The following is a 16,276-nucleotide window of genomic DNA, read 5'->3' on the forward strand; positions in this document are numbered from 1 at the left end:
ACAGACTCTTTTAGAATTTTCTTTTTTGGTAACAATAAATAATGAAGACTTAACGATTATCATTCTTTAAAAGGATGCTTTAAAAATGTTTGATTACCCTCCTATGGATAAAATCTTTCTTTTAATGTTTTAGATTTGTTATACAAATGCTAAGCTACTACTTTATTTGTCAACACCTTTATTTAGAGATGCATTGAAATCTTGGCTTTTTTTCTTATAAATCTGTAAACTAACATGGCCAAACATTTCATTTGTTTGCATAAACAGCTCTGGTTTAAACATAGCATTTTTTCCTAATATGAAAGTAATTCATTATAGAGTCCTGGCAAGTAGGTAAACATTATGAAGAAGAAAATGAAAACCACCCCTCTATTATTCCGCTACCTAGAGAGAAGCATCATCCAAATATTGTTTCCTTCTGGTAGCAAAGGCATAACTCTGCATTTGTGTGGCAACATGATTTTATGCATGTTAGACAGCAAAGGGACAAATCTAAAGTATTAAGTAATGTCTCATAGTGTTTATTATTTACAGGTCAATTTTACCTCCCTCCTTTATTTTTTAACGTTTGCTAATTTTATAAGGAACATCATTTTGTTCATGGTTTACACCTGAAACCAGAGCTGCACAAAAGCGTATTTAAATCAGCAGTTGCAAAATTAACAAATCGCAGAGCTCAGACGCAAACTCAATTCACCCGGCATCTCATATCCCAGTAATCTTCCCATGACAATCCAACTACCTCATGTATTTGGATTCCTCCTACAATTTATTCTTTTGACTAAATTAAAAGTCATTCTAAAAGTTTGCCTTAAAACACCCTCAAAGTGTTACTAAATTAAGGTTAAATCTGAAGTATAAATTTTCAAGCAATTACTTTTGGTTTTGCCTGCGCAGAATACTCTGCAGATGATGCCGAATAAAAACTACACACTACCATAGTGCATTTCTTGTAAAAATATTGGGTCTGTAGCAACAATTTGCTAATCAAATTCAGAATTTGATTTGAAATGCCTCCGGCAGGCAGCCAATCCAGTTATGAAAGAACAGAAGCAAAAACCAGAGCCCTAGTGAGTCTCCTCCAGAAGCTAGCTGGGTCCTTTGCTCTCGTTAGCAAACTGGTTCCACAGGAAATCACTGCAATTGCTCCTAAAATAAAATATAGTTAATTTTTTCAATAAATTATTGAACTGTACTAGACACAAAACATGTACATTTTGGAATCTAGAGTTATAAAATATTCTGACATGTTTTAATATAAACAGGAACATTTCCAATGATTGCTTGGATCGAAAATGTTTTTCCCCTTGACATTTGTTTATACTTCCTAGGAAAGAAATTCTATTTATGGATAACTGAATAACACAAATAAACATCAGAGAGAGCTGAAAAATCAGCTTTGATTATGCATGAAAATCTACAATGTCATTGTGTACTCTTATGCCGTATTCTGATTGCCTGTTTATTTTTACAGAACTGCTGGTGAGCCTATGGAAGAGGAGCCAGCCTTGTGAAGTGCCAAGTCCCCCTCTGATATTTCCTGTGTGTGACATCATTGTGTATCCCCCCACCCCAGCACCCTCAGACATGTCTTGTCTGCTGCCTGGGTGGCACAGATTCAATGGAACATAAACACTGGGCACAAAATTCTGAACAGCAGCTTCACTTGTTCTTTGGATGGACTTGAAAGGGCATTAAAGATTCCTTAAACGTAACCGCTGTGATTCTAGAGTTACAGTAAACCACGATTGGAAGAAACTGCTTCCAGCATGCTTTTAATATGCTGGGTGACCCACTCCTAGACACCAAGTTTGAACTAGAAACATTCAGTACAGCACTAGCTATTGTTAATTTCAGAAGCTATGACAGCCAGTGAAATTTTGGGCAAAACCTGAGACATAGTCATTCCTGACATTCTGATCAGCTTTTTTGGGGGTAATTTTTTTTCAAACAAACAGTCTTAACTTGTTTACAAGATTTGCTTTTAGCTATGAACGGATCGTAATTCCACCCAGAATGTAATGTTTCTTGTTTGTTTGTTTGTTTTGTTTTGTTAGGGTTTTTTTCTCAACTTTAACACACAGTTCAACTGTTCCTAGTAAAAGTTCAAGATGGAGGAACTAGCATGAGGCTTTTTTCAGTGGAATAAACCACACCGTATCTCGAAGTCCAAATGCCAAAGGAACCTCACACACTGTTTGTAATGGTGCAATATTTTATATCACTTTTTTTTAAACATCCCCAACATCTTTGTGTTCTCACACACAGGCGATTTGCAGTGTTGCAATTGTGTTGGAGAATGAAGTCCCCCCACCTCCCAGCCACACACACATCCCTTGTTCTCATGACAGTAGGTCTGAGCAAATGTTCCACCAAGCATTTTCAGTGTCTTTGAAAAGCACGTAACTTTTCAAAGGTGGTCTTAATTTGTTGCATATCTATCAAGGACTTATTCACTCACCTTTCCTTTTCTGCCCTCTATCAATTTCTTTCTTCTTACCTTTCATCATTCATTTCTTCCTTTAGAAAAACTGAAGATTACCCATAATCTCCTCTTATTACTTGAGGGCCTTGACTATTTATTTTGTTTACTTTACAGGTTAACACAGTTGTTTTGTCTGATTGCATTTTATTAACTGAAGCCGTTGAAACGAATATCACTTAAGCAACGTTGCTAAATTTCTATGTGTTTGAAATGTGTTAATGAAGGCACTGCTTATCTGTAGTCACCTTGAATTGACTTAACCTAGAAGCTGTGCCTTCATGTGAAAAAAAACAAAAACAAAAAACAGCCTTTAAACAAGTTTCCTTAGTGTCAAAAGTTAAAAATAAAGGACACTTATTTCTGAGATAAAAAGTAACTTACTAAATATAAGTAGGTTATCCTCCTACCTCCTAAAATTCGATTTCAACATATAACTCAAACACCTAAACATATTGAGGTAGAATATCTCACAGTATTTAATATCTGACAATGCTTTTGAAAGAGTTGATGTTTCTTTTTATATATTTTTCTAACTCAAAGGATATATTAAAGCCATAAGTGAAGATTGTCATGCTTTTATTCAGAAATCTGAAAGAAACCTTAATTAAAACAAGGTTTTAGGGAAGGCCATGATATGAAAGATATGGAACAATATGGTTTTAGTTAGAGAGGACTCTAACCTGTAAATCAAAGATGAAAGATTTCACTCAAGTAGAATTATATAACTCCCTTTGTTATACAGTCAGACCATATTTTTCATGCATTTGGTTTTTTTAGGATTACCATTTTAATTTTAAAGACTTTTATTACATATACAAAAATGGCTCAATACTTGGTTTAACTTCTTAGAAATTTGAGACACCCTTTGAAATAGGAAATCTGAAATGGAATGTAAGTTAGTATTAGGTAAAAATTGCTTTCATTGCGTAAGGGCAAATTCAGTCTAGATTCATAGTAGTAATCAATTTTTTATAAATTTTATTTTCATGATATTTTCATGAGAAATTCATACCAATCATATTTGCTAGCTTATGTTATTTTGCAGTGATTGCTTGAGGATATTTACTTAAAAAAATAGTAGAGCCAAAGGCTTAACAAAAGACTCTCCCCCATTTTAAAAAGGAAACTCATGTTTTAATTAGAAAAATAGTTGTGTAGTTTTAAAATCAACTTCATAATTATAAATCTCTGTCATTACTTTTTAGTCCTCCCATATATTTTTTAGATGTTGAATAAGAAAATAAAACAGTGTAATGCAAACATACTAATTTACTAAAGTTTCCTACAACAGTTTAGCCACATGTTTATGCCAAGCCATTAATCTGATAAAGCCAAATCACTAGGACGTCTCCATGGTTATTTAGATTTAAAACTTGACACATTAATGAGTTAATCACATATACTCCCATATGACACCATACCCAATTGGTTGCACTTAGAGTCTTTAAGATACCTGGAGAAGCAAATGAACTGTGGAGAGGATTATTCACAGCTGAATGTAGTTGTAAGAACAGAATGCCATTGCTTTTTGATTATACCATTACAAGATGGAGCATAGCCCTGAGGGACAGAATGGAGGCTTTCAGAAAATATCAACACTTCATTTGAAATAGACTAGCACTTTTTGAAAGGGTAGTTTCACTTGGTATAGTTTTTCTTCACTTACACGTTTAAATTTTATTGCTCACAATTGTTCTGAATGAGAGGCTAGAAGAGTATTATCAATTTTGCATCTCTTTGTGATCCTTACTTTGAAGGAAAACCACATACGCTCTCTCACGGTCTCATGATATCTCATACAGGGTGAATAAAAATGATTTTTAATAAATCTACTAGTAAATAATACTAGGAATTTAATAAGCTGTCAAACGTAGGTATAAAAAGAAGGCTTAAAAATTAATTTTCCCAATTGTATAATTTGGGGCTGTATATTAAACTAAAAAACACAGTTTTATTAAATAGTAACCAAAATGGACTCAAAACCAGAGGCTATGTTACCATTGCTTAGTAAATGGAAAGAACATTTTGAGATGAACTATCTTTAAATATTTTAACAAGTTTATAACATCAATAGTGGAGATAGAAGTCAGCTTTGGAGAAAATAGAGATACTTATGAAAAAACTACTACAAATCACATTTCCATTACCAATCCTGGGGATGGAAATATTGCCTTCAGTTTTTACTCCAGCCCTACACGACACTCTCACTAACCTTTCACTGACAACATCATGGCCTTGAAAGCAGGGATCTCCTCCCACAAAGGCTTCAGAAATTACAGGACTGGTCTCTCTTAATAGTTTAGTCCTGCTTTATTTCCAAAGGTCAATTATAAAGCCTCGTGGATTTACTGGGTTTCTTTACAGACTCCATATGGAAGTAAAATAGAATGATCATTTGGAAAGTCTCCTGGGAAAAAATTCCTCTTCAATCAGCATTTTAAAACTTTTTTATTTTTGAGTCGGAGTTTTGCTCTTGGTGCCCAGGCTGGACTGCAATGGCGCAATCTCGGCTCACTGCAACCTCCACCTCCTAGGTTCAAGCAATTCTCCTGCCGAGTAGCTGGGCATGCGCCACCACGTCTGGCTAATTTTTGTATTTTTAGTAGAGATGGGGTTTCTCCATGTTGGTCAGGCTGGTCTCAAACTCCTGACCTCAGGTGATCCGCCCACCTCGGCCTCCCAAAGTGCTGAAATTACAGGTGTGAGCCACTGCACCCGGCCAAACTTATTGTTTCAATCCCAGCATTTATGTTTAGAAGAATTAATTTAAATATTTCTTACTATTTCCCTGTCGAATGTCTACTCTCAACTTATCTCAATGAAAGAAATATTAAAAGTCTTATGGCCCCAAAAGAAACAAGCCAAACTTTACTGTCTTAAAAGTGATTCATTCTGAGCTTGAAACGACTCTGTCACTGTTTGACATTGTCATTTCTAGTGGCATGTGTCTTAACATTCTTTTCCTGCTTCAGGAATGAAATCACTTGTCCTGCTGAGAAAATAAGGGGAAAACAAGATAGAAGTAAAAAACAACACACCTGTTGAACTATTTTCATAAAGATGGCATTTTCACTTTCAAAAGAAATGAAAACCAGATGGTCTATGCTAAGAAGTGAAGGCATTTTGTTGTCTTCAGAACTGATCAACATGGGTCATGATCATTATCAAATTTCTTGTTTCCAAAGGCCACTATTATAGTACAGTCTCCAGCAGGATTTTGTACCATGTGCTGCCTTTGGAATAAAGTATTATAATGTATCTTGTCACCTTCATCAACACGACCATTAAATATGTAAGTTCCTATGTGTGGCTTCTTTTTCTGGGCATATTTGCATCAAAAATCACAGTCCTTGCCTCCTTGCTTGCTTTTACTCCATGAAACGCTTCATGAAGCAGAGCATGATTGTCAAGTGGCCAGAGGATGACATTTGTAAGTGAACATGGTATACTAACACATGCTATACTCATACTACATAACTTAGTTTCTCCAAATCAACTGCAGTGCATTTTATCTATGATATTCCTGGCTTCATATAATGGTTTTGTAAAATACATTAAATACAATTAAGTCCGTTATTACTATGCTGGAAATAACTAGGTCAGACAATTAAAACTTAGACTTTTGATTGGGGCTGTTTGGACTTGATCCAATGATAAGGTAATAAGGTTGTTGCAATTTCTCAAACCATCTTAATTCTCAAACTGAAACATTTAGCAAATACATGGTGAATCTGGTGTAAACTTACAATCTAACAAATAATTTTCTTTCAACTCTTCTCTTTTTCTGCCTAACAATCTATACCAAATTGCCCATATCTAAGCAATCAAAAGTTTCTGAAATCTCTGTTTCCTTAGTAGAAATGACCTTGACAACTTATTTTCTGAGATACCACTAGGCCTACTGTCTTTCATGCCATTTTATATAAACATTTTGATAGATACTCTGTCTGTCTTTGGTTTTTTATCTCTTCTCAAGAGTCACTTGACTTTTTCAAATATTCTTAAAGGATAGATTTAGTTATTGTATGTTGGTCTACAATTTTGGACCTGGCAGTTGTTTTACTAATGCAGAATTATTCTTTTTGTTTCAAACATAGTTTGCCATCATCTGGCTACTACCTAATCATGTTGTACTAGTTACTGTGTAAAGAAAATTGTACATACATTTCCATGTCCTTTGGAAGATGTCTTTGAGTCAAACCCACAAGCATGAACTCTCACCTGAAGGAAAACTGGAAAACGAGAAACTTTAAATCAGTATGTTTTGAAAGGAAGAGATTTCCAGACTTTTTAAAGAAAATTGGAATCGTTTTATTTTTTTGTTTGGGCCTTAGGCACAATAGAAGCAAATGTTGCGATATCAAACATAATAGGGAGAGTTCAGTGTTTCCTGGGACATTGTGGTTATGTCCTTAATCCTTCATTGTAATGCCCCTTCTTGGAGTTGGCATTTTGTGACAATTCACAGAGATCTTGCAGCAATATTTGGCTATTGGTTTTATTAAAATTCAACAGAAATGGAGTAATTAAAAAAAAAAACAGAAGAATTGCAAAATCTGAAGTGGAATGGCACTTTCTTGGGTATGTAAGGGTTGTTTTTAGATAAAACTCCCGATTTGTTCTTCCTACACTTTAATAGTCTCAAGTTCTTTCTGGGGAAGCAACGTCAGTGTCTACCTCCACAATAACTATGATATAGGAAATTGTCCCTTCAGCGGTTTCTAGGTATAACAAACAAGCCATTAAAAATGAGTGACCATTTTGTAGGTTACAGCCTCAGCAATCTGTGTCATTTGAAAGCAAATATCCTGATATTTTTAAATAAGGTAGGCAGGGCAGGCAGGAAACCAATATTTAGTACTTTTGTGATTAAACATTTTAGACCAGGCTTGTTGATATGTATGCCAGTAGTCTAGAATTTTTGGCTTAGTGTAAAATAAAAATGTCTTTTCTATTGTGGTCTGATATCTGTTTCTGTAATAAGATCAGTTTGTTGTCCTCTGTGCACCAGTGGTTTTGCCCTTAATTTTTTTTGGCTAGCATCACCAAGATCTGTCATCCAGAGCTGCTGAGAAAAATACATGTTGCCAAACTTTTCTTAAAATTGTGCTGCCAGTGGTATTTTCCCAGATGTGAAAAATAATAATCTAATAAAGGATTAATATCTAATAACAATACCATTGTTGAACATGCTCATGGAATGTCCACCTTCTTCTGATTCCTTTTTTGTATTTGAAAATGCAATGCTGTGTTCCAAATTATTGTTGGTGTTGTTAATGTCATGACTCTCCTTTGAAGAGAATAAAATATCCCCTTTTGTTTTGTGTTTTCTACTGAATTAGATTTTCCTCTAGTCCTATGTGAATAAAAGCTATTTGAAATAAAAGTGTTCTTATTTTTCTATGTCCTTGGTGCCTACCATTAGACTCTGGATAGCAGATATTTGACGAATATTTGTTGGATAAATAAAATATTATGAATTATGAATTACCACAAAATGTACTATTCCATTTTCAAAAAAAAAAAAAGATTTACTTGTGAGTAAGTCTCCCTTAAAATAACGTGAAAATTCACAAAAGAAGAAGTAAATTAAAACACAGTTGCTATTTGATTGTAGCTTGATGGTTAGAATAAAGAACAATAATAACTACCACTGATTAAGTACCTTCCATGTGCCTGTCACTCTGCTGAACACTGTACCTGAGTGATATTTAACCATCACACGAACCCTGCATCATTGGTATTATTAGTCTCATTTAGAGATGAGAACATCAAGCATTGAAAAGGTTAACACACTGTTACAGTGACAGACAGGATTTGACCCTTATCTACATGTATCTATCTCTGAAGTCTATCCTCTCCAAATGTATATATGACACATCAAAGATGGCATACTAAAGATATTCTTTGACTAAAAAACTATGATTAACCTTCAGAACAGACTGTATGCTCAGTCTTTGCTAAGTTTTATTAAGTTATTTAAATGGATCTGGTCATTGTGGCTAGATTTGTACAGTAAGTACAAGTTTAAAAATGGTCGTTTCTATTCCTGTATCAACAACTTTCTCTAATCTAGCCAAGAACCCTAAGATATCTTTAGAGCACATACTCCAAAAACTGTTTAAATATTCCAAGACCAATACTTATTTTTGTATTTTATAACCCCCTGCAATGTTTAACATTCTAAAATATAACTGTTTCTAATGGACAATGGTTTGGGTTCCTTCTGGGAAAAGATAGTAATATTTTGTCTAACAAAAGCTAAACGAGATGGAGTGGGTGGGTAGACTGGGTTTCAATGGTAAACACCTTTGATTTAATCAGATTTGTCAAATGGCAAATGTTACTTTGTGGTTCTTTGTTTCATTTAAGTTTCCATGGTAAAAAGCGAACAGTTGAAAAAGTGGAGCCTATGTTTAAAAATTAAGAATGAATGTCATATTGTTATTTTAAAAGAGTAGTTTGTAGTTGAAAAAGGAAGCCTAAAGAATATCTTTCACTACTTAACACTTTTGTGGTGCTTTAGGGTTATTGAACCCAAAATATTTCCAAATATTGTAATTACCCCTCAAATTTGTAATATCAATAGGCTATACAAATTCCTATGGTCTTCCAGGTTGACCATAAATAGATAATTCCCCACATGTCCTAATAATTACTTTGGAAAAGACTGACAGCTGTTCTTTCAAATGTCCTACGAAAAGCAAAGTAAGATTCAGGAAAATAGATGAAAAGATGAATGAATTCCTTCTGTAATCTTTAAAAAAAAAGTGGAAAAATAAGAGGATTTTTTAAAAGACTGCATTCACCTTAGATCAAATCAAATTTAAAGGTCTTAGTGTATCTAGAAAAGGTATTATTAACTCCATAATGAAAGCTTATACATTTAAAATATAATATAATCCCATATATATTTTTTCCTAAAAAATATTTTTTTCCAAAAAAGTAAGGTTTAAAAACTTAAGATGTGATAAAGTGAATCAATTTAATGGTATACTAAAAAGTAAATCTTTTAATAAATTATGTATTTATGAAGATTTATTCTTAACCAAATGTGAAGACTTTACATCCATGTAAAATGAGGTTGTTTCTTTTAAGAATGTGTATTTTTAGTGCACAATTTTTATTTTTTCTCCTTTGTTAAACAGGTTTTGTTTTGGTTGTTTTATTCTAAAAATAAAAATATTAATAGCTATTTACCACTTACCCTGTGCTGTTATTTAAATCTCACAACAAACCCATGAGAGGGGTAATTTAATGATGAGTAAATTACAATTTAAATATCAGAACAAAGCTCATCTTCTTTACTGCTAACCAACTACCGCATACAATGTAATCAACGTTCACTGAAGGCCTACAATATGTCAGAAGTATTCAGTACTTGTTCTCAGAATAGCATGAAAAATAGCAAGAAAATTGGCAATACATATAAAGGAAATGAAAATTTCATTAAATCTCCATCTGATATAACTACAAAAGAAATATTACCACAAAATAGGTTTGGCTTTAGAATTGTGTGACACTAAGACTTTCTAAAAAATGTGACTTCTCTTTTTTCTTCATAGAATTATAATATAGAGGCAAAGATACAATAGATTTAAGAAATATATGTGGTCTAAATTACATATAATTATATTCATGGAAAGATTTGGGCACAACCCTATCAAGAAAGTAGATATAAGAGTATTTGTTCAAGTCCCTTTCATCCCTAAGGTCTACCAGATCAACATTCAATTTAAAAGCATGTAATGTTAAGATGTATAAAGACAGGAAATTAATTTTGTAGAAATCCTTAAAAAAAAACCTTAGAAATTGCTTTCTGAATTCCAGTCATTTGCTTTTCTCCCATTATTTTGTTTTAAAAAAATTAGTTGATTATAATTTCTGGAGAGACACGTCCCCAACAGTCAAATTCGTTAATAACCATTTTGGCTTTACTCCATTGCCCCTTAATAAAGCATAATTTCCAAACTCTTTCACTTTTTCAAAGCACTGATCTTAATAAGCAGTTTTTTAAATTCTTTCATCAGACCCCAAATCCTGACAGACTGTAACACCCTCAATCAGGCAGACTGTACTTAGAGGTGGTCTCTGGGCCATTAATGCTGTGCTACCATTTTGAAGTTTTAGTTTTCCTATTTTAAAATCCAGCCTGTATTTAACCAGATACATTCTGACTTCTTTTTCATGGTTACATAGAGTGCCCTTTCTCCCACTAGACTATTAAATTTAGCTCAGAAGTCCCAAACAGCCAAAAACACTGCTTTGCAATTAGTACATATTTATAAAGGATGGCTAGAGGCTATAAAGTAGTCATTTCTTGTCACTACTTCTTCTAAGCTCAATGGAAAGTGGATGGAAAAGTATATGGTGCCCCATATAATAATCTGTGTTAAAAAATCAGTGTCCTTGGTGTTGAGATCAAACCAAGTCAGATGTTTACAATTTTAAGAAACAATTTTGGCCAGGCACAGTGGCTTGCACCTGTAATCCCAGCACTTTGGGAGGCCAAGGTGGGTGGATCACCAGGCCAGGAGTTCGAGAACAGCCTGACCAATATGGAGAAACCCCATCTTTACTAAAAATACAAAAAATTAGCTGCGCGTGGTGGTGCATGCCTGTAATCCCAGCTCCTTGGGAGGCTGAGGCAGGAGAATTGCTTGAAACCGGGAGGCAGAGGTTGCAGTGAGCCAAGATCATGCCATTGCACTCCAGCCTGGGCAACAAGAGTGAAACTCCATCTCTAAACCTAGGCATTACCATTCAGGACATAGGCATGGGCAAGGACTTCATGTCTAAAACACCAAAAGCAATGGCAACAAAAGCCAAAATTGATGAATGGGATCTAATTAAACTAAAGAGCTTCTGCACAGCAAAAGAAACTACCATCAGAGTGAACAGGCAACCTACAAAATGGGAGAACATTTTCGCAACCTACTCATCTGACAAAGGGCTAATATCCAGAATCTACAATGAACTCAAACAAATTTACAAGAAAAAAACAAACAACCCCATCAAAAAGTGGGTGAAGGATATGAACAGACACTTCTCAAAAGAAGACATTTATGCAGCTAAAAGACACATGAAAAAATGCTCATCATCACTGGCCATCAGAGAAATGCAAATCAAAACCACAATGAGATACCATCTCACACCAGTTAGAATGGCGATCATTAAAAAGTCAGGAAACAACAGGTGCTGGAGAGGATGTGGAGAAATAGGAACACTTTTACACTGTTGGTGGGACTGTAAACTAGTTCAACCATTGTGGAAGTCAGTGTGGCGATTCCTCAGGGATCTAGAACTAGAAATACCATTTGACCCAGCCATCCCATTACTGGGTATATACCCAAAGGACTATAAATCATGCTGCTATAAAGACACATGCACACGTATGTTTATTGCGGCACTATTCACAATAGCAAAGACTTGGAACCAACCCAAATGTCCAACAATGATAGACTGGATTAAGAAAATGTGGCACATATACACCATGGAATACCATGCAGCCATAAAAAATGATGAGTTCATGTCCTTTGTAGGGACATGGATGAAATTGGAAATCATCATTCTCAGTAAACTATCGCAAGAACAAAAAACCAAACACCACATATTCTCACTCATTGATGGGAATTCAACAATGAGAACACATGGACACAGGAAGGGGAACATCACACTCTGGGGCCTGTTGTGGGGTGGGGAGAAGGGGGAGGGATAGCATTAGGAGATATATCTAATGCTAAATGACGAGTTAATGGGTGCAGCACACCAGCATGGCACATGTATACATATGTAACAAACCTGCACATTGTGCACATGTACCCTGAAACTTAAAGTATAATAATCATAAACTCCATCTCAAAAAAAAAGAAAAGAAACAATTTTAAAAGCAGATAAATGTACAAATCTTGTGTATACTCTTAACAATATTCAAGTTTAGTAGATGTATTCCCAGAGTACTTCCAGAGAAGAGAATGAAGGCCTGGGAATCCAGACTTTTAGTTTCCAGCCCTATTTCTGCAACAACCCTGCTTGTGACATTTGGCAAGTTCATTATCTTCTCATAGCCTTAATTTCTTTATTATTTCCTATTTAATGATTTGAAAGTTATACATCCAACTTTTATTATTTAAAAATATACACTACATGTCTATTATTTTACTCAAACTAGTCAAATGCAGAAATGACTTAAAAGTCATTTCTCTTAACTACACGTCTACTCTCCACTTGCAGAAAACAAAGACCAAAAACTGTATTGAGTCCTACATATTCTATTTTATCCTACATATCATTATTGCCTAGCATTTAGTTTCACTTTATTTTTAAACCTTGATTTTATTTAGAGCAATTATTGATACATGTGTATGACTATTTATATAAATCCAGTTATAATACAAAGGTTGTCGATAATTATTGCTAATATCTTTGCTCAATAATCTTGGTTACGCCTCACACCTCATTTCTTTCTTCTTTCAGGATGGGAGTGATTAACTTTCTTCTAGCTTGCCTGTCTGAGATGAATTTATTTTTTATTTTTTGGTCTCACTCTTGAATGATCATGGCTGGGTATAGAATTCTAGATCGCCAATTATCTTTTTCTCAGCACTGTGATAACATCATTTTATTGTATTCTTGCCTCTACTTTCACTGCCAAGGTGTCTGTAATTGCTTAATAATTGTTCCTTTGAAAATAATCTTTTTTCTTTAGGCATTTTAAGGTCCTCTCTGTGAGCAAGTGTGATTGTGTGTGTGTGTATGTGTGTGTAAGCTGCAAGGGACTGACTGTGTTTCCTAAATGTAAAAATTCCATTATTTCCTGTATTCTGGAAAATTCTAAGTTATCTATGATTGATAATAGCTCCCCTAGTCTTCTATCCCATTTTTTCCTAATTCTGGTTAGATAGAACTCTTGTTAGATATATACTGATAAGCCTTATTCTATACTTTACGTCGTTAAACTTGTCTTTTACATTTTCCACGGCATTGTTTCTTTATGCTGTCTTTGAATAATTTCCTCTAAAACTGCATGTCTAATTTTATGCATTTTTATACTATAAATTTTAACTTTCAAAAACATTATTCATTTTTAAAGAAGTACTTAATTTTTAAATATTCCACTATTCTAGTGTCTTATTTCTTTATTGCTTAGATTTCTTACTTTATATTTTAATAATTTTCTACACATTTAGTTTATAGTCTCTATCAGAGTTCTCTGTGATCTCATACTTAAGTACTTGCTTACATTAATTTGGTTACTCCTCTAAAACTATTTTATCATGAGCTAATTTTTGGTAGGGCTTTTATCTGTGAGAATTACATGTTATCTGGATTGAAGACATATCCCTCTCAGGTAGTTTTTTATTTCCTTCTGACAGGCATTTCAGTAGTTTTACTACCTAGGACCACTTTAATGCTTATTATTACTATTTTGCTTATGGATTATTTGGCCATATGACTAATATAAATTTAAATTTAAAAATCTATGTCCAGGCTTAACAATCTCAGAAGAAACTTTTTATACCCACCCAGTCTGCACACCCAGTCTGCACAAAGAAACAACCAACTTCCTCATTTTTCTGTCATCAGTGGGAAGACATTTTTTCATTCTACTCTCCCACCTGGGAGCAGCCTTTTAAGATTCCTGATCAATTGTGAATGCCTGTGATAGGATGAGCTTCTCATTTTCAATTATCTGTCTCAAGAAGTCCAAGAGTTCATCTTCTGTCTTTATGCAGGTATTAAAACATAAACCCTTGGGTTACTTATACTGGCAACTTATACTCCACAACCCCATCCCAAGCCAATGACACCATCAGCTCTCCCACGTGCCACTTTCTTTTTCAGTGCCTTCTTCCTTCCTGGTATTTCTAGCACTGAATTTAGCTATGCATTTAAAAGAATATTCCACTCAGCATCTCTTGAACATTATGGCAGGGGTGTTGCAGTTTATCTGGTCTTTCACATTGATGAGAATTGGAAGTGGCCTCAGTCTCCAGCCATGAAAGGACATCTCTAGAGTTCTCTTTAGCTCTGTTATTCTGCAAATTCTTCATATGTATAAAATTGACACTTTAGCTTCTGAAACTGCTAGTCATTCCATTACTTGAAAGAGCTCCTCACTGTGGATAATGGGCAGCCAGTGCCTTAACAGTTTTTGAGAAACTGAAAATGATTAAAAAGTTTGCAGGCTGCTTCCGGAGAGAAATTACAAATTAGAAACACATAGATCATCTGTAGAGATTTGATGTTTAATGCACCCACTGAAAACTGTCTCTGACAATGGGTGCTGGTAGTCCTTTGTTTGGTGGTATGTGTTTAATCTTACTGTTGGCATCAAATAAAAAGAGAAGGGAATAGTAGTGAGTGCCACTTGTCTGAACCTTAGAAATCAGGTTCATTTTCTTCACTGTCAAAACATGACAGGAAAACAGATACTCGTTACATATTGAAGAGTGAAAGATTTGAGCTAATGTTTGGCAGGAACATACATAGCTGAGGTTTCATTTCTTTGTACATACTGTGGCCATGTTAAAGTTCAGTCTTCACATTCCTTTCTGGTGAAAAAGAGATTTAATGAACATGCTACATGTTTCTTTTAGCTGCCAAATGACATGCATCTTCTCCTTATGACTACTTTTTTTGAGTCTCTTGGAAATATTGTGTGTGGCTATCTTTCTGACTAAAAAGTACTCATTGAGAAGGATGAGGAGCCATTACTGTGGGACAAAAACATTTTCCCGCAAAAAAGAATGTACAAGCACACAAAAAAGATGTGGGATTTTTATGAATCATATCCTGTAATTTTTCACTTTTTTTCCAGCTACCTCCTTCTCAGAACAGAATCCAAGAAAACCAAAGAAAACTATTTGTGCTGTGTGCAAAAATTTTGCCAAATTGAATTACATAATTCATCTAGCAGATTTGATGAGTTCCTGGATGCAATTTGCAAATTTGCATTTTGGGCAGAAGAAAATAATGCATTTGTTATATGTGAAAAAACACAGTGTTTGTTATGAAACCATATTTTGTAATTGCTCAGGAATGTCTCTGTATATATGTATAGTGTGTGTACTTAGGCATGAAACTTGGCTATTTATCATGTATACTTCAGAATATTTTACAGTGCACACAGTGAACTATGGAATCATATTAATGAATTTCTAGAAACTAAGCATTTTTATACAAATACAAATTATGATATTGAAATATTAAATATGTTAAGTAAATATTTGGCCAACTTTTTTTTTTTTCTGAGATGGAGTCTTGCTGTGTCGCCAGGCTGGAGTGCAGTGGCACAATCTCAGCTCACTGCAACCTCTGCCTCCCGGGTTCAAGCAATTCTCTGCCTCAGCCTCCCAAGTAGCTGGGATTACAGGTGCACGCTACCATACCTGGCTAATTTTTTTCTATTTTTAGTAAAGATGGGGTTTCACCATCTTGGCCAGGCTGCTCTTGAACTCTTGACCTCTTGAACTCCACCTCGGCCTCCCAAAGTGCTGGGATTACAGGCATGAGCCACCACGTCCGGCCTTGGCCAACTTTCAAAACTCGTAGGTAAAGGAAATATTCTAACATTTATGCAGCATACCTGGATTCATGGTATATTACCCACCATTTATTAAAGTAAACATTCTAAATTATAAGGGAAAGTACCATCAGCAAGATGGTGGAATAGGGTGCCCCAGGATCTTGTTCCCTTACAGAAATACCAGGTTAACAACGAAATGCTGACAAAAATAACTTTATGCACACTCTGGAAACTAGTTAAAGATCTACATTAACTAAGTAAAT

The 16,276-nt window shown here is 34.6% G+C and overlaps 1 protein-coding gene and 1 long non-coding RNA gene across 5 annotated transcripts in view; one reads left to right on the plus strand and one right to left on the minus strand.

Annotated features, from left to right (window-relative positions):
- Positions 1-8,142, plus strand: part of HDAC9 (histone deacetylase 9) — an 857,715-nt gene extending 849,573 nt beyond the window's left edge. For all 4 annotated transcript variants that reach the window (XM_063708393.1, XM_063708395.1, XM_063708394.1 and 1 more), the window contains one exon: positions 1,475-8,142. In XM_063708393.1, the coding sequence (XP_063564463.1) occupies positions 1,475-1,514 (40 nt within the window). In that variant the 3' untranslated portion in view covers positions 1,515-8,142. The remainder of the gene's footprint in view (positions 1-1,474) is intronic.
- The window catches only part of LOC134758897 (uncharacterized), a 105,674-nt gene continuing 96,063 nt past the window's right edge, over positions 6,666-16,276 (minus strand). The window contains exon 4 of the long non-coding RNA XR_010134611.1: positions 6,666-6,717. This is a non-coding gene — a long non-coding RNA (uncharacterized lncRNA). The remainder of the gene's footprint in view (positions 6,718-16,276) is intronic.

Source organism: Gorilla gorilla, chromosome 6 (genome assembly GCF_029281585.2).
Source record: "Gorilla gorilla gorilla isolate KB3781 chromosome 6, NHGRI_mGorGor1-v2.1_pri, whole genome shotgun sequence".
Classification (NCBI taxonomy): Eukaryota; Metazoa; Chordata; class Mammalia; order Primates; family Hominidae; genus Gorilla; species Gorilla gorilla.